General features: G+C 43.6%; 1 protein-coding gene across 1 annotated transcript in view; it reads left to right on the plus strand.

The window, feature by feature from the left end:
- Positions 1 to 23,590, plus strand: part of msh3 (mutS homolog 3 (E. coli)) — a gene marked incomplete at its 5' end in the record, with an annotated part of 186,563 nt that overhangs the window by 36,867 nt on the left and 126,106 nt on the right. The window contains 3 exons of the mRNA XM_084440013.1: positions 12,721 to 12,830; positions 13,538 to 13,652; positions 23,281 to 23,365. Of these exons, the coding sequence (XP_084296139.1) occupies positions 12,721 to 12,830; positions 13,538 to 13,652; positions 23,281 to 23,365 (310 nt within the window). The remainder of the gene's footprint in view (positions 1 to 12,720; positions 12,831 to 13,537; positions 13,653 to 23,280; positions 23,366 to 23,590) is intronic.

Genomic DNA, 23,590 nt, shown 5'->3' on the forward strand with positions numbered 1-23,590 from the left:
TACATACATTATCCAATTTGTCCGATATATCTCACGCTTCATGACAGTTCTGTCCTGAACACATCTTTGTGTCAGTATTGCATCATACTTATAGCGCCACCTATTGGTGAAACAGGAAGTCCTCATAACTCCTACATACATTATCCGATTTGTCCGATATTTCTCACGCTTCATGATGGTTCTGTCCTGAACACATCTATGTGTCAGTATTGCGTCATACTTATAGCACCACCTATTGGTGAAACAGTACGTCCTCATAACTCCTACATACATTATCCGATTTGCACCAAATTGCTGATGCTTCGTGTAGGTCGCATTCTGAACACATCTATGCTTCGGTATTGAGTCACACTTACAGCGCCACCTACTGGTGAAACAGGAAGTACTCATAACTCCTACATATGTTATCCGATTTACACCAAATTGCTCATGCTTGATGAAGGTCGTGTCCTAAACACATCTGTAGGTCAGTATTAAGTCATACTTATAGCGCCGCCTACAGGTCAAGCAGAAAGTCATCATAACTCCTACATACATTATCCGATTTACTCAACATGTCTCACGCTTTATCAAGGTACCGTCCTGAACACATCTATGCTTCGGTATTGAGTCACGCCTAGAGCGCCACCTACTGGTGACAGGAAGTTTCTCTCAGCACAGGACACCGAAATAGCACACCCTTTAACGGTGCTGCACCCCGACACGCGTGGGGTGCGAGGGCCCGCTCACTGCTGCTCGCAGCACTAGTTATTATTATTATTATTCTCCTCCCCAAACAAATGCCTTTTTGGCGGCCTAAACATCGATGAAAACGGATGAAACTTTGCAGATACGTCAGTCCCGGTGAAAAATTTGATAATTCATGGGTGCCCGGAAATAGGCGTGGCAAAACGGCTCAAGAGCGCCCCCTGGAAAATTTAAAATGGCGAGCCCCACCTTTCAGTTTGATGTAGGCGAACGAAATTCGGAGGGCATATGTATTTCATCGAGCCACACTTAAATGTCTCTTGGAGCTATACCCAACATGCAACAGGAAGTCCGCCATTTTGCTCTTAATGTGCCATTTTGTCCTTGTTTTGACCATTTCAATGCCTCGTACTTCGACGAACTCCTCCTACAGATTTCATCCGATCAACTTCATATCGGGTCAGCTTCATCTTAAGACCTTTATGATCAAAAGTTATCAAAAAAATTGAGTTTTCACCAAACACCCTTGCCGTGGCGCCCCGCCAAAGTTTGACATTTCGCCATAAAACACGATGTCCTCATAACTCCTCCATTCATTATCGGATTTGTCCGATATATCTCACGCTTCATGACAGTTCTGTCCTGAACACATCTATGTGTCAGTATTGCGTCATACTTATTGCGCCACCTATTGGTGAAACAGGAAGTCCTCATAACTCCTACATACATTATCCAATTCGTCCGATATATCTCACGCTTCATGACGGTTCTGTCCTGAACACATCTATGTGTCAGTATTGCATCATACTTATAGCGCCACCTATTGGTGAAACAGGAAGTCCCCATAACTCCTCCATACATTATCGGATTTGTCCGATATATCTCACGCTTCATGAGGGTTCTGTCCTGAACACATCTATGTGTCAGTATTGCGTCATACTTATAGCGCCACCTATTGGTGAAACAGGAAGTCCTCATAACTCCTACATACATTATCCAATTCGTCCGATATATCTCACGCTTCATGACTGTTCTGTCCTGAACACATCTATGTGTCAGTATTGCATCATACTTATAGCGCCACCTATTGGTGAAACAGGAAGTCTTCATAACTCCTCCATACATTATCCGATTTGTCCGATATGTCTCACGCTTCATGACAGTTCTGTCCTGAACACATCTATGTGTCAGTATTGCGTCATACTTATAGCGCCACCTATTGGTGAAACAGTACGTCCTCATAACTCCTCCATACATTATCCGATTTGTCCGATATGTCTCACGCTTCATGACGGTTCTGTCCTGAACACATCTATGTGTCAGTATTGCGTCATACTTATAGCGCCAACTATTGGTGAAACAGGAAGTCCTCATAAATCCTGCATACATCATCCGATTTGCACCAAATTGCTGACGCTTCATGAAGGTGGCCTTCTGAACCCATCTATGTGTCGGTATTGAGTCACACTTACAGCGCCACCTACTGGTGAAACAGGAAGTCCTCATAACTCCTACATACTTTATCCGATTTACTCAACATTTCTCACGCTTCATCAAGGTACCGTCCTGAACACATCTATGCTTCGGTATTGAGTCACGCCTAGAGCGCCACCTACTGGTGACAGGAAGTTTCTCTCAGTACTGCACACCGAAATAGCACAGCCTTTAACGGCGCCACACCCCGACACGCGTGGGGTGCGAGGGCCCGCTCACTGCTGCTCGCAGCCCTAGTTAGGGCCCGAGCACTGGCGGTGCGAGGCCCTATTGAAATTGTAAGGATTATTAGGGCCCGAGCACTGGCGGTGCGAGGCCCTATTGTATTTCGAAGGATTATTATTATTCTCCCTTCTCCTTCTCCTTCTCCTTCTCCTTCTTCCAAAACAAATGCCTTTTTGGCGGCCTAAACATCGATGAAAACGGATGAAACTTTGAAGATACGTCAGTCCTGGTGAAAAATTTGATAATTCATGGGTGACGGAAATGGGCGTGGCAAAACGGCTCAAGAGCGCCCCCTGGAAAATTTAAAATGGCGAGCCCCACCTTTCAGTTTGATGTAGGCGTACGAAATTCGGTGGGCATATGTAGTTCATCGAGACACACTAAAATGTCTCTTGGACCTATACCCAACATCCGACAGGAAGTCAGCCATTTTGCTTTTAATGTGACATTTTGTCCTTGTTTGGACCATTTCCATGTCTCGTACTTCAACGAACTCCTCCTACAGATTTCATCCGATCAACTTCATATTCGGTCAGCTTCATCTTAAGACCTTTGTGATCAAAAGTTATCAAAAAAATTGAGTTTTCACCATACACCCTTCCCGTGGCGCCCCGCCAAAGTTTGACATTTCGCCATAAAACACGAAGTCTTCATAACTCGTCCATACATTATCCGATTTGTCCGATATATCTCACGCTTCATGACGGTTCTGTCCTGAACACATCCATGTGTCAGTATTGCGTCATACTTATAGCGCCACCTATTGGTGAAACAGTACGCCCTCATAACTCCTCCAAACATTATCCGATTTGTCCGATATGTCTCACGCTTCATGTCAGTTCTGTCCTGAACACATCTATGTGTCAGCATGCGTCATACTTATAGCGCCACCTATTGGTGAAACAGTACGTCCTCATAACTCCTCCATACATTATCCGATTTGTCCGATATGTCTCACGCTTCATGACAGTTCTGTCCTGAACACATCTATGTGTCAGTATTGCGTCATACTTATAGCGCCACCTATTGGTGAAACAGTACGTCCTCATAACTCCTACATACATTATCCGATTTGTCCGATATGTCTCACGCTTCATGACAGTTCTGTCCTGAACACATCTATGTGTCAGTATTGCGTCATACGTATAGCGCCACCTATTGGTGAAACAGGAAGTCCTCATAAGTCCTGCATACATCATCCGATTTGCACCAAATTGCTGATGCTTCATAAAGGTGGCCTTCTGAACCCATCTATGTGTCGGTATTGAGTCACACTTACAGCGCCACCTACTGGTGAAACAGGAAGTCCTCATAACTCCTACATACGTTATCCGATTTACTCAACATTTCTCACGCTTCATCAAGGTACCGTCCTGAACACATCTATGCTTCGGTATTGAGTCAAGCCTAGAGCGCCACCTACTGGTGACAGGAAGTTTCTCTCAGTACTGCACACCGAAATAGCACAGCCTTGAACGGCGCCACACCCCGACCCGCGTGGGGTGCGAGGGCCCGCTCACTGCTGCTCGCAGCACTAGTTAGGGCCCGAGCACTGGCGGTGCGAGGCCCTATTGAAACTCGAAGGATTATTATTATTCTCCTTATTCTCCTTCTTCTCCTTCTTCTTCCGAAACAAATGCCTTTTTGGCGGCCTAAACATCAATGAAAACGGATGAAACTTTGCAGATACATCAGTCCCGGTGAAAATCGGATATATCATTGGTGACGGAAATGGGCGTGGCAAAACGGCTCAAGAGCGCCCCCTGGAAAGTTTAAAATGGCGAGCCCCACCTTTCAGTTTGATGTAGGCGAACGAAATTCGGAGGGCATATGTATTTCATCGAGACACACTAAAATGTCTCTTGAAACTATACCCAACATGCAACAGGAAGTCCGCCATTTTGCTCTTAATGTGCCATTTTGTCCTTGTTTTGACCATTTCCATGCCTCGTACTTCGACGAACTCCTCCTACAGATTTCATCCGATCAACTTCATATCGGGTCAGCTTCATCTTAAGACCTTTGTGATCAAAAGTTATCAAAAAAATTGAGTTTTCACCAAACACCCTTGCCGTGGCGCCCCGCCAAAGTTTGACATTTCGCCATAAAACACGAAGTCCTCATAACTCCTCCATACATTATCCAATTTGTCCGATATATCTCACGCTTCATGACGGTTCTGTCCTGAACACATCTATGTGTCAGTATTGCATCATACTTATAGCGCCACCTATTGGTGAAACAGGAAGTCCTCATAACTCCTCCATACATTATCCGATTTGTCCGATATATCTCACGCTTCATGACGGTTCTGTCCTGAACACATCTATGTGTCAGTATTGCGTCATACTTATAGCGCCACCTATTGGTGAAACAGGAAGTCCTCATAACTCCTCCATACATTATCCGATTTGTCTGATATATCTCACGCTTCATGACGGTTCTGTCCTGAACACATCTATGTGTCAGTATTGCGTCATACTTATAGCGCCACCTATTGGTGAAACAGGAAGTCCTCATAACTCCTCCATACATTATCCGATTTGTCCGATTTATCTCACGCTTCATGACGGTTCTGTCCTGAACACATCTATGTGTCAGTATTGCGTCATACTTATAGCGCCACCTATTGGTGAAACAGGAAGTCCTCATAACTCCTGCATACATTATCCGATTTGCACCAAATTGCTGACGCTTCATGAAGGTCACCTTCTGAACACATCTATGCGTCGGTATTGAGTTACACTTACAGCGCCACCTACTGGTGAAACAGGAAGTACTCATAACTCCTACATACATTATCCGATTTACTCCAAATTGCTCACGCTTGATGAAGGTCGCATCTTGAACACATCTGTAGGTCAGTATTGCGTCATACCTACAGCGCCACCTACTGCTTACAGGAAGTCCTCATAACTCCTACATACTTTGTCCGATTTACACAACATTTCTCACGCTTCATCAAGGTACCGTCCTGAACACATCCATGCGTCGGTATTGAGTCACGCTTAGAGCGCCACCTACTGGTGACAGGAAGTTTCTGTCAGTACTGGACACCGAAATAGCACACCCTTTAACGGCGCCACACCCCGACACGCGTGGGGTGCGAGGGCCCGCTCACTGCTGCTCGCAGCCCTAGTTATTATTATTATTATTCTCCTCCCCAAACAAATGCCTTTTTGGCGGCCTTAACATCGATGAAAACGGATGAAACTTTGCACATACGTCAGTCCCGGTGAAAAATTTGATAATTCATGGGTGACGGAAATGGGCGTGGCAAAACGGCTCAAGTGCGCCCCCTGGAAAATTTAAAATGGCGAGCCCCACCTTTTAGTTTGATGTAGTCGAACGAAATTCGGTGGGCATATGTAGTTCATCGAGACACACTAAAATGTCTCTTGGAGCTATACCCAACATGCAACAGGAAGTCCGCCATCTTGCTTTTAATGTGCCATTTTGTCCTTGTTTTGACCATTTCCATGCCTCGTATTTCAACGAACTCCTCCTACAGATTTCATCCGATCAACTTCATACTCGGTCAGCTTCATCTTAAGCCCTTTGTGATCAAAAGTTATCAAGAAAATTTAGTTTTCACCAAACACCCTTGCCGTGGCGCCCCGCCAAAGTTTGACATTTCGCCATAAAACACAAAGTCCTCATAACTTCCCCATACATTATCCAATTTGTCCGATATATCTCACGCTTCATGACGGTTCTGTCCTGAACACATCTATGTGTCAGTATTGCGTCATACTTATAGCGCCACCTATTGGTGAAACAGGAAGTCCTCATAACTCCTCCATACATTATCCAATTTGTCCGATATAGCTCACGCTTCATGACGGTTCTGTCCTGAACACATCTATGTGTCAGTATTGCGTCATACGTATAGCGCCACCTATTGGTGAAACAGGAAGTCCCCATAACTCCTCCATACATTATCGGATTTGTCCGATATATCTCACGCTTCATGACGGTTCTGTCCTGAACACATCTATGTGTCAGTATTGCGTCATACTTACAGTATAGCGCCACCTATTGGTGAAACAGGAAGTCCTCATAACTCCTCCATACATTATCCGATTTGTCCGATTTATCTCACGCTTCATGACGGTTCTGTCCTGAACACATCTATGTGTCAGTATTGCGTCATACTTATAGCGCCACCTATTGGTGAAACAGGAAGTCCTCATAACTCCTGCATACATCATCCGATTTGCACCAAATTGCTGACGCTTCATGAAGGTCACCTTCTGAACACATCTATGCGTCGGTATTGAGTTACACTTACAGCGCCACCTACTGGTGAAACAGGAAGTACTCATAACTCCTACATACATTATCCGATTTACTCCAAATTGCTCATGCTTGATGAAGGTCGCATCTTGAACACATCTGTAGGTCAGTATTGCGTCATACTTACAGCGCCACCTACTGCTTACAGGAAGTCCTCATAACTCCTACATACTTTGTCCGATTTACACAACATTTCTCACACTTCATCAAGGTACCGTCCTGAACACATCTATGCGTCGGTATTGACTCACGCTTAGAGCGCCACCTACTGGTGACAGGAAGTTTCTGTCAGTACTGGACACCGAAATAGCACACCCTTTAACGGCGCCACACCCCGACCCGCGTGGGGTGCGAGGGCCCGCTCACTGCTGCTCGCAGCCCTAGTTATTATTCTTCTCCTTCTCCTTCTTCTCCTTTACTCCAAACAAATGCCTTTTAGGCGGCCTGAACATCGATGAAAACGGATGAAACTTTGCAGATACGTCAGTCCCGGTGAAAAATTTGATAATTCATGGGTGACGGAAATGGGCGTGGCAAAACGGCTCAAGAGCGCCCCCTGGAAAATTTAAAATGGCGAGCCCCACCTTTCAGTTTGATGTAGGCGAACGAAATTCGGTGGGCTTATGTATTTCATCGAGACACACTAAAATGTCTCTTGGAGCTATACCCAACATGCAACAGGAAGTCAGCCATTTTGCTTTTAATGTGCCATTTTGTCCTTGTTTTGACCATTTCCATGCCTCGTACTTCAACGAACTCCTCATACAGATTTCATCCGATCAACTTCATACTCGGTCAGCTTCATCTTAAGCCCTTTGTGATCAAAAGTTATCAAGAAAATTGAGTTTTCACCAAACACCCTTGCCGTGGCGCCCCGCCAAAGTTTGACATTTCGCCATAAAACACGATGTCCTCATAACTCCTCCATACATTATCCGATTTGTCCGATATATCTCACGCTTCATGACGGTTCTGTCCTGAACACATCTATGTGTCAGTATTGCGTCATACTTATAGCGCCACCTATTGGTAAAACAGGAAGTCCTCATAACTCCTCCATACATTATCCGATTTGTCCGATATATCTCACGCTTCATGAGGGTTCTGTCCTGAACACATCTATGTGTCAGTATTGCGTCATACTTATAGCGCCACCTATTGGTGAAACAGGAAGTCCTCATAACTCCTCCATACATTATCCAATTTGTCCGATATAGCTCACGCTTCATGACGGTTCTGTCCTGAACACATCTATGTGTCAGTATTGCGTCATACGTATAGCGCCACCTATTGGTGAAACAGGAAGTCCCCATAACTCCTCCATACATTATCGGATTTGTCCGATATATCTCACGCTTCATGACGGTTCTGTCCTGAACACATCTATGTGTCAGTATTGCATCATACTTATAGCGCCACCTATTGGTGAAACAGGAAGTCCTCATAACTCCTCCATACATTATCCGATTTGTCCGATTTATCTCACGCTTCATGACGGTTCTGTCCTGAACACATCTATGTGTCAGTATTGCGTCATACTTATAGCGCCACCTATTGGTGAAACAGGAAGTCCTCATAACTCCTGCATACATCATCCGATTTGCACCAAATTGCTGACGCTTCATGAAGGTCACCTTCTGAACACATCTATGCGTCGGTATTGAGTAACACTTACAGCGCCACCTACTGGTGAAACAGGAAGTACTCATAACTCCTACATACATTATCCGATTTACTCCAAATTGCTCATGCTTGATGAAGGTCGCATCTTGAACACATCTGTAGGTCAGTATTGCGTCATACTTACAGCGCCACCTACTGCTTACAGGAAGTCCTCATAACTCCTACATACTTTGTCCGATTTACACAACATTTCTCACACTTCATCAAGGTACTGTCCTGAACACATCTATGCGTCGGTATTGAGTCACGCTTAGAGCGCCACCTACTGGTGACAGGAAGTTTCTGTCAGTACTGGACACCGAAATAGCACACCCTTTAACGGCGCCACACCCCGACCCGCGTGGGGTGCGAGGGCCCGCTCACTGCTGCTCGCAGCACTAGTTAGGGCCCGAGCACTGGCGGTGCGAGGCCCTATTGAAACTCGAAGGATTATTATTCTCCTTCTTCTCCTTCTTCTCCTTTACTCCAAACAAATGCCTTTTAGGCGGCCTGAACATCGATGAAAACGGATGAAACTTTGCAGATACGTCAGTCCCGGTGAAAAATTTGATAATTCATGGGTGACGGAAATGGGTGTGGCAAAACGGCTCAAGAGCGCCCCCTGGAAAGTTTAAAATGGCGAGCCCCACCCTTCAGTTTGATGTAGGCTAACGAAATTCGGTGGGCATATGTATTTCATCGAGCCACACTTAAATGTCTCTTGGAGCTATACCCAACATGCAACAGGAAGTCCGCCATTTTGCTCTTAATGTGCCATTTTGTCCTTGTTTTGACCATTTCCATGCCTCGTACTTCGACGAACTCCTCCTACAGATTTCATCCGATCAACTTCATATCGGGTCAGCTTCATCTTAAGACCTTTGTGATCAAAAGTTATCAAAAAAATTGAGTTTTCACCAAACACCCTTGCCGTGGCGCCCCGCCAAAGTTTGACATTTCGCCATAAAACACGAAGTCCTCATAACTCCTACATACATTATCCAATTTGTCCGATATATCTCACGCTTCATGACGGTTTTGTCATGAACACATCTATGTGTCAGTATTGCGTCATACTTATAGCGCCACCTATTGGTGAAACAGGAAGTCCTCATAACTCCTCCATACATTATCCAATTTGTCCGATATATCTCACGCTTCATGACGGTTCTGTCCTGAACACATCTATGTGTCAGTATTGCATCATACTTATAGCGCCACCTATTGGTGAAACACGAAGTCCCCATAACTCCTTTATACATTATCGGATTTGTCCGATATATCTCACGCTTCATGACGGTTCTGTCCTGAACACATCTATGTGTCAGTATTGCGTCCTACTTATAGCGCCACCTATTGGTGAAACAGGAAGTCCTCATAACTCCTCCATACATTATCCAATTCGTCCGATATATGTCACGCTTCATGACGGTTCTGTCCTGAACACATCTATGTGTCAGTATTGCATCATACTTATAGCGCCACCTATTGGTGAAACAGGAAGTCCTCATAACTCCTACATACATTATCCAATTCGTCCGATATATCTCACGCTTCATGACGGTTCTGTCCTGAACACATCTATGTGTCAGTATTGCGTCATACTTATAGCGCCACCTATTGGTGAAACAGGAAGTCCTCATATCTCCTCCATACATTATCCAATTTGTCCGATATATCTCACGCTTCATGACGGTTCTGTCCTGAACACATCTTTGTGTCAGTATTGCATCATACTTACTGGCCACCTATTGGTGAAACAGGAAGTCCTCATAACTTCTGCATACATCATCCGATTTGCACCAAATTGCTGACGCTTCATGAAGGTCACCTTCTGAACACATCTATGCGTCGGTATTGAGTCACACTTACAGTGCCACCTACTGGTGAAACAGGAAGTACTCATAACTCCTACATATGTTATCCGATTTACTCCAAATTGCTCATGCTTGATGAAGGTCGCATCTTGAACACTTCTGTAAGTCAGTATTGCGTCATACCTACAGCGCCACCTACTGGTAAAACAGGAAGTACTCATAACTTTTACATACGTTATCCGATTTAATCAACATTTCTCACGCTTCATCAAGGTACCGTCCTGAACACATCTATGCATCGGTATTGAGTCACGCTTAGAGCGCCACCTACTGGTGATAGGAAGTTTCTCTCAGTACTGGTCACCGAAATAGCACAGCCTTTAACGGCGCCACACCCCGACACGCGTGGGGTGCGAGGGCCCGCTCAATGCTGCTCGCAGCCCTAGTTATATTTATATTTATAGAATATTCCCATTAACACCTAAACTCTCTCTCTCTCTGTGTCTCTGGCTGTGTTCGAAATGGCATACTAACATACTGCCTACTACATACTCAATGAGTATGGACTGCATACTGCCTACTGAATTCATAATAAGTATGCCATTACCAGCAGACTGTTCACACTGAAGTATGCAGCTAGTTATCCCGGAATGCATTTCTCACCGGCTGGCAGCAATAGCAGGGATTTTAAAGATTAGGCTAAAAGCTGTTGTAATTTTGGGTCTACAAGTGTTAATATGTTTTATTAATTTTTCATGTTTTCAGGCGAGAAAGTCATGTAGATTCCTAAGATGTGGCCAGTTTATCAAAATAACTCGATATATCTGATCTGACATTTGTTTTCCACTTCTGTAGGCTAACGTTAGATAGCGTAGGTACGTTACTAATGTTAGATACCTTTTACTGCGGGGTTCTACAGAAATGTCAGAACAAATAGCTAAACAAGTTATAAAATGATTTGGGGGCCAAATCTTAAGCTAGCTACGCAGCGAAAGTAACTAGCTTACTATATTGTTGTCTTAGCAGTTGGCAAAAGAACAGGATTAAAGAAACAAACTTGTTCCTTCATATGAAGCTACTGTCTGGGACAATTCGTGACTGCTATAAATAAACTTGATTTTATGCATTTCAAGTGGCATCTTTGTAATAATGACGACGTAGACGTGTTAAGAATGCATTTTCACCATGTACATTCCCAAAATAACAGCTTTATGTACATTTGGTGCATGTATATTCAGATTATATTCTGATTCAGACATAACAAACCTGGCCAGCGGCCCCGTTTCCACGCCCGTCATACGTTACCTCACGGGACATCTTGGATCAAGATAGCAGCTCCTGCTTCAAACATCTTTTTATCATTTAATACCAACCAACATGCCTCTTACCACAGCCAGACGACAGAGGCAGTCAGCTCGTCGCCTGCGGTACTTGATTGAGATGTACATGATTTTTCACCACTGAAGTAAAGAGCCTAACATTAACTTATCTAGCTCACTAGCTCCCAGTAGGCTATATTGGCTAGTAGGCTATATACTTTACCTTGGTAAAGTAATTGCCTAAGTCATATTATTTTCAAGTGTTTCAGGAGACAGAATAATGAAACAGCCTAGGTCACTCACATTTTTGATTTAGGCCATTATAATATAGCATTACTTTTTCCCTGTACTGCAGGAACATGACTATTTTTAGAGTAGGAAAAAAGTGTTGCACACCCTGGCTATATAATAATAAACCTGTTTCTGATTGCACTGGCTGTCTCCTTCATTTTCATGAACCCTTTTTAATTAACAATCCTGCAGTGCCAGGTGGCATTGTTCAACAACAGATATACGTCCTAACATAAATAAGTACATGGAAGCCTAATAATTGTATTACTTTGATTAGAACAAAGGGGTCTGTAGCATGGATCTAAGATGAGGGGGGTTATTAGCCAACTCGCTAACCACTAGCTAAGTTAGCTACAGGCCTAACATTAGTGACCAACAGACTTTCAGGCCAGTCGAGCGGTAGATACAATACCAACAACATTGAAGATACGTTCATTATGAATAATTCGCATAATATTTGACTACAAGTCATTTGGTTACTCACATTTGTACAGGATACTGTAGTGCCATGGCCGTCTGCTCCGTTGTCCGCCATTGCGCAGTCTGAAGAGACGCGACGCATTTTGGGGAGGTTGAGTAGGAGAAGTAACCTCACGCACCATACTCAGGAATTCTGGCGAATCTAGTATACATCCGGGCATTTCTCGCGTACACAAATTTCGCATACTATGTAGTGGGAACGCACTACATACTCAAATTGACGTCATGCATAGTATGAATACCTGTAGTATGTTAGTATGCCATTTCACCCTCTCTCTCTGACTCTTTCTCTTTCTTCCTCTCTCTCTCTCTCTCACTGTCTCTCTCTATCTCTCTTTCTCTCTCTCTCTCTCTCTCTCTCTCTCTCTCTCTCTCTCTCACTGTCTCTCTATCTCTGTCTTTCTCTCTCTCTCTCTGTCTCTCTCATTGTCTCTCTCTCTCTCTCTCAGTGTCCAGTCAGATGATCGTGTGCGTGTGGAGAGGAGAGACAGCTCTCAGTTTGAGTTTGCCTCTGCAATGAACACTGTCACAGAGTTCTACTGCCACGCCCAGGACACAGGTGTGTTTGCGCATGTGTGTGTGTGTGTGTGTGTATATGTGTGTTACATCTTTGCTTAAAGGACAATGCTCGTTTTTGACAACCTGGACCTTATTTACGACATATTATAAGACGTTTGACTCACCGAGATCACTTTGGTGTAGTTCGGAGGCATGTAGAATAAATTTAAAATCCAGCACGAGCCAGTATATCCATGTAATGGCGGTGGTCGGGGCACTTAGAATGCAGTTTCTAAAAATCTATTTTCTGCCGCGAAACGGTTGTTTTCATCAATCTGTCTTTATGAATCGCTAGTTGTGCTTACATAGATGGTGGTTTTTCACATGCCTCTGTAATATGATCTATGTAAGCACAACTAGCGATTCATAAAGACAGATTGATGAAAACAACCGTTTCGCGGCAGAAAATAGATTTTTAGAAACTGCATTCTAAGTGCCCCGACCACCGCCATTACATGGATATACTGGATTTTAAATTTCTTCTACATGCCTCCGAACTACACCAAAGTTATCTCGGTGAGTCAAATGTCTTATAATATGTCGTAAATAAGGTCCAGGTTGTCAAAAACGAGCATTGTCCTTTAAGGGGTGGACGATCAATAAAGGCAGCAGACTCTTCACAGAGGGAGTTAGGGAGTTCTGACTCATCGCTCTCTCTCTCTGTGTGTGTGTGTGTGTGTGTGTGTGTGTGTGTGCGTGTGTGTGTAGGCTCCAGGTCTCTGTCCAGTGTAGCATCGCTAGACAGTCCAGTGATCTGCTGTTTGGGACCGTTGATCCACTACCTCAGAGAGTTCAGACTGGAGAGAGTTCTCCTGAGCGACAGGTACACACACACACACACACAGACACACACACAGGTGCATGCACACACACACACACATACACGCACACTATGGGGTGTGAAAAGTGCCATTTTGGTTGCTTGTTCAAAGCTTACTTACAACGTGTATGTATGTATGTGTGTGTGTATGTGTGTATATACACACACACATACAGACATACACACACGTTCGTGTTAACCAGCACAGCTCACTCCAAAACATGTGCACATGCGCGGTAGTTCGATCGCGCTTTAAATGAATGGGGGAGCTCACGTGACCGAATGACTGTTTGCGTTGTGAGCTCAGTGGTGCATGTATGTATGTGTGTGTGTGTGTGTATGTATGAGATCGAACATAGCCTACATACATACATACATACACACATACACGTTCGTTCCAACCAGCGCAGCTTTATGTGAAACTGCTTGCGCAATCGCGGTAGCCACCGTACTTCCGCGTGACGTCACCGAATGTGTTGCTGGGGTTTTGAGAAGTGCGTGTATGTGGGTATGTATGTGTGTGTCTGTGTGTGTGTGTCTGTTTCGACTCGCTTAATGAATGACTTCGATACATCGCTTCAGAGAATAAAGACGACTATGGTAAATATAGCACAAAAAATATTAATATCTGCGTGGTTAGATGTATCGGCTTTTACTGCAAGCTAGCTGGCTTCCCAGCTAACGTTACATCATTGCCTAGGCTAGCGAAGTGTCTACCAAGACTGTGGGTAACATTAGATGGTCACGTTATGCAAATTCAACTCGGTATATTATGTAGCTGTATCTAGCTAGCTCCATTACTTTACAGTTTGGCTAGAGAAGACCGGTGTATTGGACGCGGTCAAACTCAGGCCTGCCAAGTTTGCCTGTCGGTGCTTTTAAAATCACGTCACAACTGTATTCCCTGTGCAGTAACGTTACTCATTCAGCACCAGCCTCCATTATTAATGTTATAGTGTATGCCTGTGATCAGAGAGGAGCGCGTTATTCCCTCTAGCCTTAATGGTTTGTAAATGTTATAAAGTGTATTGCAATATGGAGGTACATTATTATTTTCCATATGCTTATACTTCAGGGAAGTACTATCCAGCTGCAGCGTCGGAGAAGTGATGCCCCTAAGGGCACAAGCCCAGAGGAGGAAGGAGAATTGCAGTTTGTTTTCTGTCGTGGAGTTGTCCCGAGTTGCCAGATGAACGTCCAGCTATACCTGCTGTGAGGAGCTGAGCTGGAGTGAGGACCGAGGGAGGCGATAGGCAGCTAGTAGCCAGGACCTCGACACCATCAGCCAGCTTTACACAGACTGATGCATTGCAATAGTAGAGATTGTAGAACATGTCATTTCTTATCATTTGTTTATGTCAAAGACATATTAACACTATGTCACATAGTATAATAAGTTATTATTAACGCTTAGTAATGAAGGAAGGTACCCATGATCACACTGTAGCATTTCAACGACTGGTTTGCCAGAAAAATACAATTATGTATCCAAGTCCATCACAACAAACAACACAGCCTGGATAATGTGTGCCATGTATGCAGAGCTAGTGTAGCTGATATCATTGCGATGTGGTATAAAGACAACACTGCCATGACTTGTTGCTGAATTTTTATTGCGGGCAGGGGTCACTAGTCATCACTGGAGCTGACATCTCAAAAGTGTTGGCAAACATGTCTCTTGCTCACAAATCTACTTGGATCCTCACTGTTACATGGTAAATAAAAAAAGCAAACACATTGTCAGTAAACAAGTTGTCTCTCTATACGATTTGAAGAAACTAGACATCCAATCAGCAATTCTGTCTTTATATGTATTGTATACTATAATGCAGCTGGATATGAATCATTATGGAAACTGACCTACATTTCCAAACATTTGGACCTGTATCACCTGTGTCAATGAAATGTTGTGTAGGCTATTACTTTGAACAACAGCATTTCATTAGTCATTTATCTGACAACTTAGAATTTTTATAGTGAATTCACAATTGCATATTTTGTCTAAAACAAGTGACTAAAACATAATCTTGTGCTGAAGGCAACGTGAAGAATAGCAAAATAAAAATAAAATAGGTGAGGGGTCAAAATACAAGTGGGATGATCCCGGTCAGTATATCCAAAGACCTCAGTCAAATCTAGATTGTGTAATCCTGATCTTGTGGTATCTGGATCAGAATGATCCAGATACAAATGCTCACTCGGCAGGCGCCGTGTAGCGAATCGAATACCCACCCGGAAGAGAAAACGGAACGCAACAACGTAAAACAAACCGGTAAACAGAATTTACATGGCAGGCAATTTTATATGCACCCCGTGTGCATAATTGCTGAAATGGAATATTGTAGTCGACACTCCGTGGATATTTTTGATATGAAATATGTGGCCTACTGTCTTCCGGCCAGTAGGCCTATCGTTCGATTCTATAGGCTCTAAGGCTTCAAATGAGCTGTCAATTGTCAAAATTGACCAACAATGGGTTACAGGGTTAGGCCTACAGATGCAGCATAGAACGTAGATACATAATAAGTATCTAATTAATAATTATCCAAGTTAATATATGAGAACGGATCGCTTTTAATGGTAGGCTAGGCCTATGCGTCTTGTGATCACAGATGCAGCATAGAACTTAGATGTTTAATAATTATCTAATGAAATTAATAATTATCTAATTATCTAGTTGATATAGGCTATGAATATAACAATAAGCCGTTTTATTGGCTATTGGCCACTAGTTGTAGGCTATACACGACTTGATGCGCTCTGCTCTTACGCGCGGTTGAGGCGGCAGCTCAAATACACTTCGCACATCTCTGCACCTTGGCAGTGCAACTGCCACAGACAGCTTTGGTGCACTTTGTGCATTGGTAGACAGTTCTGTTCTTGCTGCAGCTTGTCTTCACCATGCAGGTATTTTTTTGGGGGGTGTTCTTCTGTGGACACTGCGAGGGGTGCCGCTTGGCCGCTTGGTGGCTGTTTGGACACCAGAGCGCGCAGCTCTTCAGCCAACTGGAGGATGAAGTCGTATCTGGGGAGGCTCTGTAGACTATGCGTCTCTCCACCAGTCCCAGCGAGTCCAAGCTCCCCCAATGAATAATACTTATTTATAATAGCCTACATTGCGCGAAACTGTGCATATAATAGGCTGTACATAGCGCGAAACTGCGCATTCCCTATAGCCGTTCATTGAACAGCTGGCGGCTGATATAGGTAGCCCTATAAATTAAAAACATACACAATATTGTTTTTATTTGAATGATCTTGAATATATTTAACAATAGGGGGTGCAACATAACACCATTTTAGGAAAAGTCATTGACTGGCGGACTTCAATGTTTTATTAAAATATAGCCTAGTTATGTGCAAATGAAAACCCACAATCGTCCAATAAGTCTTTGTAGTGTTAAGAGAGCGTCTCATGTCAACAACTTTTTGGTCAACTCACAGGTCTGTACTGAACTACGACGAGATGGAGAGATTCTTTGTAAACTTGATGGCTCTTGGGAGAACTCTGTTTTGTCAGCTTACATCATCGTCTTGATGCAGAGACGAGAAAGAGTAAATGCAATGACCAGGCTACTGTCGGAAATAGCTGGAACGTCATCATTTATTTGCAAAATCTGTTTCCATTGCAAAATTTTCTTACTATCGATGCACTGACTTCCACCTCCTCCGAGCGTAAAAACTTTTTTGCGATAAGAGCTGAATTGTAGTCAGCTTTCCCCGCTGCGCACAGGACGCGTGTGTCCCCCGCTGATCCGAGCGAGAACGCAGGCGGAATATCGCTCCCCGTCTGAAACGGCCTTTAAGGCCTTGCCGCTCCGCCCCAGATTGTCCGCGGCTCCCAAATTGTCCGCTCGCCTCTCTCATTGAAAATGAATTGCAATGCGCGGATATCGCTCTTAGTCTGAAACGGCCTTTAGCCTACCAACACGCTAAAAAGAACACATGGGCAATATCTGCGCTGAATATATGGCTGAACACTCAGGTGAGATGTAAGGCTATTCAACCACTCCCAGGTTGCCTCTTCAGACATGAATCACTATCTAGCAAGCTGACACTGTTTCTCTCCACAGACCAGTCTGGACAATCTGTATAGACATCAATTAGGACTGGAACATACCTCTTAATGCATAATTCTAAATAAAACTTGCATTGCTGATTGGATGTCTACAGTTTCTTCAAATCGTATAGAGACAACTTGTTTACTGACAATGTGTTTGCTTTTTTATTTACCATGTAACAGTGAGGATCCAAGTAGATTTGTGAGCAAGAGACATGTTTGCCAACACTTTTTAGATGTCAGCTCCAGTGATGACTAGTGACCCCTGCCCGCAATAAAAATTCAGCAACAAGTCATGGCAGTGTTGTCTTTATACCACATCGCAATGATATCAGCTACACTAGCTCTGCATACATGGCACACATTATCCAAGCTGTGTTGTTTGTTGTGATGGACTTGGATACATAATTGTATTTTTCTGGCAAACCAGTCGTTGAAATGCTACAGTGTGATCATGGGTACCTTCCTTCATTACTAAGCGTTATTATACTATGTGACATAGTGTTAATATGTCTTTGACATAAACAAATGATAAGAAATGACATGTTCTACAATCTCTACTATTGCAATGCATCAGTCTGTGTAAAGCTGGCTGATGGTGTCGAGGTCCTGGCTACTAGCTGCCTATCGCCTCCCTCGGTCCTCACTCCAGCTCAGCTCCTCCCAGCAGGTATAGCTGGACGTTCATCTGGCAACTCGGGACAACTCCACGACAGAAAACAAACTGCAATTCTCCTTCCTCCTCTGGGCTTGTTCCCTTAGAGGCATCACTTCTCCGACGCTGCAGCTGGATAGTACTTCCCTGAAGTATAAGCATATGGAAAATAATAATGTACCTCCATATTGCAATAGACACTTTATAACATTTACAAACCATTAAGGCTAGAGGGAATAACGCGCTCCTCTCTGATCACAGGCATACACTATAACATTAATAATGGAGGCTGGTGCTGAATGAGTAACGTTACTGCACAGGGAATACAGTTGTGACGTGATTTTAAAAGCACCGACAGGCAAACATGGCAGGCCTGAGTTTGACCGCGTTCAATACAACGGTCTTCTCTAGCCAAACTGTAAAGTAATGGAGCTAGCTAGATACAGCTACATAATATACCGAGTTGAATTCGCATAACGTGACCATCTAACGTTACCCACAGTCTTGGTAGACACTTCGCTAGCCTAGGCAATGATGTAACTTTAGCTGGGAAGCCAGCTAGCTTGCAGTAAAAGCCGATACATCTAACCACGCAGATATTAATATTTTTTGTGCTATATTTACCATAGTCGTCTTCATTCTCTGAAGCGATGTATCAAAGTCATTCATTAAGCGAGTCGAAACAGACACACACACACAGACACACACACACACATACATACCCACATACACGCACTTCTCAAAACCCCAGCAACACATTCGGTGACGTCACGCGGAAGTACGGTGGCTACCGCGATTGCGCAAGCAGTTTCACATACAGCTGCGCTGGTTGGAACGAACGTGTATGTGTGTATGTATGTATGTATGTATGTAGGCTATGTTCGATCTCATACATACACACACACACACACATACATACATACATACACGCACCACTGAGCTCACAACTCACAACGCAAACAGTAATTCGGTCACGTGAGCTTCCCCATTTATTTAAAGCGCGATCGAACTACCGCGCATGTGCGCATGTTTTGGAGTGAGCTGTGCTGGTTAACACGAACGTGTGTGTATTTCTGTATGTGTGTGTGTATGTATATACATACACACATACACACACACATACATACAGATGTGGGAACATAAGAATGTAACTTGACCCGCGGTATTCTAACAGGCGCTTTACGTCATTCCGCACCACCGCTCGCCTGCCCATAGGGGCGCAGTAATACCACTCATTGACCCATTGCTGGCTCGCACATTAGATGAGCCTACCGTTCTCAAACTCCTTGTTGTCTGTCTGGTTGTAATTTAATTATTACGAACAAAGCCTATCTATTTATAGTTTCTATCTCTGTAACTGTCGCCGGGTCTATATCTGTTAACTGTCGGGACAAGTAGAAGTTTAATACATTAGGCTGAGTGTTCTCATATGGAACATGGCATCAGGACGAGGAAGATGGCTAACGGAGATGACCAGAGATGTGTTTGAAATGGTTCACTCACTCCCTCCCTATTACCATGGATGTATTGAGTGCGACTCATAGTGAACTACATGGGGAATGATTTAACAGTTTTGGGACACATGGAATGTAACTGCGTAAGATATTCATGACTCAAACAAGCAGACGCGCCGATCACTGATGGCAGCAGGTTGAAATATCAGGTAGTATTCAGGTTCCATGTTTAGTTGAATGATAAATCCCATATAAATGGTTGGAATTCTAATGATGTGCAAGTGTGATTTTGTCAACTTAGTGCTGTCTGCTAATAGCAGGCTGTGAAGCTGCACGATGAGACCGTGATAGCACGTTAGCTCACGACAGCAGCTTCCATAATATTAACGGTAGCTGTCGGTGGCTAAAAAGCAGATAGATAACTTTACAACGTTGATTCCTGTAGCTATTTTGATGCTATAAGTTCAACTTCTGTTTCTCGGGCAGGAACGGAGACGAACTCGCATTAGCAGCAAAGCAGCTAGAGGAATGATCGCGCGGTCTCTTTAGCCCTGAGACCATCAGGCAGGCAGCAGGAGGTCGTTGAAGGCTTTATATATTATTATGATATTATGTCTAATAATACATTAGTTGAAAGTAGGCTACACAGGCTGATCTACTATACGGAATTGGACCGAGGAGTGTTCTCATATGGAACTATGCTGCACACGCCCGCCCGCGACAAGAGCTGAATTGTAGTCAGCTTTCCCCGCTGCGCGCAGGACGCGTGCGTCCCCCGCTGATCCGTGCGAGAACGCAGGCGGAATGTCGCTCCCCGTCTGAAACGGCCTTGACTCCTGGAATCCCAAGGTCTTTCATATTGAAATTATCTTGATGGCCTGGGAAGAGACGTGTTAAGGGAGTGCATCAGTCGTGAGCCTTGACAGTAGGCTACCAGCCTGCGCTGCGCTCAGAACAAAGTTGGATGAATGGATGGACTTTTTGGAATCCTGCAAAAATGTTTATTGCGCTCTAAAATCATGAAAGCATAAATGTAAAAATGCAGCAACAGAAGTAGGCCTAGTCTAGATGAGATGGTGGTTTAAATGAATGGCAACACATAAATTCAATGGCCGGTCATGGCAAAGCACCCGCTAACGCAGGCTACCCCCCTCCCACGATCCAGGGAAACCGGTTCCTCCAGTTTATTTGAATATAAAAGAATTTTTGGGGGGGGGGGGGTTACAATAGTCTAGTCCAGGTTCGCTGGAGGACCTGTATTTTCAGTGTTTGCTGGTAGCGGACTGCATCGATCAATGCAATGACTCTTCAGTTTTACCCTTTTCATCAATAAAACATCATTTTTACAACCATGTCTCATTGATTGGGAAGGCATTTAGAGCTGCCGGTCTATTAGCCTACATTCGGACTCAGAGGATGACATAACTGTTTATTGAGAAACAATTGGCTATATAAAGAAATACCACAATGCATGTAGTCTAGATATATTAGGCTACATTATGGTTATACACTTTATGGTAGACTGCCCTCTCGCTCGCTAAGCAGGCTACATTGTGGCTGCTTTGTTCATCGCCTATAGGCTACACATTAGAAAAATGTTTTTTTTTATATAGACCTAGAAGGAATCATTTCCTATTTTAATACAATTCAAATTCTGCTTAGAGGGAATTATTTTCAACGGACATTATGACCTGAGCATAATTAATAATTATCTAAGTTAATATAGGCCTATGAGAACGCAACGCTTTTTACGATAGGCTAGGCCTATGCGTCTTGTGATTGTAGGCTACTGTAGCCTAGGCTACAACTTAAGGCTTGCCCTATTGAATTCATTTTATAGCCTACTAGGCTACTCATTATTATCGAATTATCTAGTTGATATATGAATAAAACAATAAGCCGTTTTAATGGCTATGGGCTACTAGTTGTAGCGATGCGCTCTGCTCTTACGCACGGTTGAGGCGGCAGCTCAAATACACAGCCAACTGGAGATGTCGCGTCTGGGGAGGCTCTGTGTCTCTCCACCAGTCCCCAGCGAGTCCAAGCTATTCCCAATGAATAATACTTAGGCCTATTTATAATAGCCTACATAGCGCGAAACTGTTCATATAATAGGCTGTAGCCAGCGCGAAACTGCGCATTCCCTATAGCCGTTCATTGAACAGCTGGCGGCCGGTATAAATAAATTAAAACATACACGATATTTTGTTATTTGAATGATCTTGAATATATATATTCAAGATCATTCAAATAACAACATATTGTGTAGCCTATGTTTTTTTCATTTATAATTTAACAATAGGGGGTGCAACAGAAAACAATTTTAGGGAAAGTCATTGACAGGCGGACTTCAATGTTTTATTAAAATATAGTTATGTGCAAATGAAAACCCACAATCGTCCTATGGACCTTACCCCGATTTTGGAAATCAGATAAAGGCGTTCACAAGACCATTTCAATAATCGCATTATTACAATTATCGGTTGATGTCTCACTGTCAAACCTGCCGCTATGCACAAGATAGTTAATGTCCGGATATGATTGGCAATGAGTGATCTTTAGTCATGGCGACTATTTAAATTTTGTATGGATCCACAAGTCGATCAAGCTTATTTTTTCTTTGTATCGTGCTGAAGCCATATAGCCTACTGCGCTCAGACTTGGCTACATTATGCCCTGTCTTCAAATTTACTTCCGGGGTTTACGAGTAGCCTAACAGTTGAATGCGTTCCAGAAACAAAACGCAAAACCCTCACGTTCACCATATCTTTACTAACAAATATATTTACAATACTGTTATTTTGCGCATTTGACCAAACAGCCTCCACGTCTTGACCCGACGTCAGTTGCCGAGATAGATAGGCTACTGTAGGCCTAGATATATTATAGGTGTTCGTAATAATTAAATTACATCGAGGTGGATAAAACATGTGTTTGAGAACAAGGTAATAATAACAATTAAACGTTATTTGTATAGCCCCTTTCATACAGATACCTTCAGCTCAAAGTGCTTTACAACAGAGCATTTAAATTAAAGAATGTGAAATTTAATGATGCTTCATTCGTAGACTATAGGAGAAAAACAGAGCCCAGCCTGCTAAATCTACTCAAAGACGCCACCTGGCGGTAGTGCATCACTAAAACGAAATAACACCCGTCTGAAATCCCACGAGATTTCCAACGGGATTTCCCTGCCAAATACCGCGACGTGAAATGCTGCAGCAAGTTACATTCTTATGTTCCCACATCTGTACACGTTGTAAGTAAGCTTTGAACAAGCAACCAAAATGGCACTTTTCACACCCCATAGCACACACAGGTACAGTACACTCATACACACTGTGTGTGTGTGTGTGTGTGTGTGTGTGTGTGTGTGTGTGTGTGTGTGTGTGTGTGTGTGTGTGTGTGTGTGTGTGTGTGTGTGTGTGCGCGCGCGTGCGCGTGCGTACTTGCGTGTGTCAGCTCTTTCAGGCGTCTGTCTTGCGAGGCTGATGGGATGCTCCTCAGCGCCACCACCCTCAAAAACCTGGAGGTGCTCCGTAACCAGGTACTACTACTACACACACACACACACACACACACACACACACCGTAACCAGGTGTTACTATGCACACACACACACACACACACACACACACACACACACACACACACACACACACTCATAAACAGGCGTTTGTACCTATGTTAGGATGAGGACCCCATGAAATCTGTATCTGTAAATCTCATTAGTTATATTCCCTACGGGATCTCCATATTTGGGACATGATT

The sequence above is a fragment of the Borostomias antarcticus genome, assembly GCF_949987555.1.
Source record: "Borostomias antarcticus genome assembly, chromosome: 6".
Taxonomy (NCBI): Eukaryota; Metazoa; Chordata; class Actinopteri; order Stomiiformes; family Stomiidae; genus Borostomias; species Borostomias antarcticus.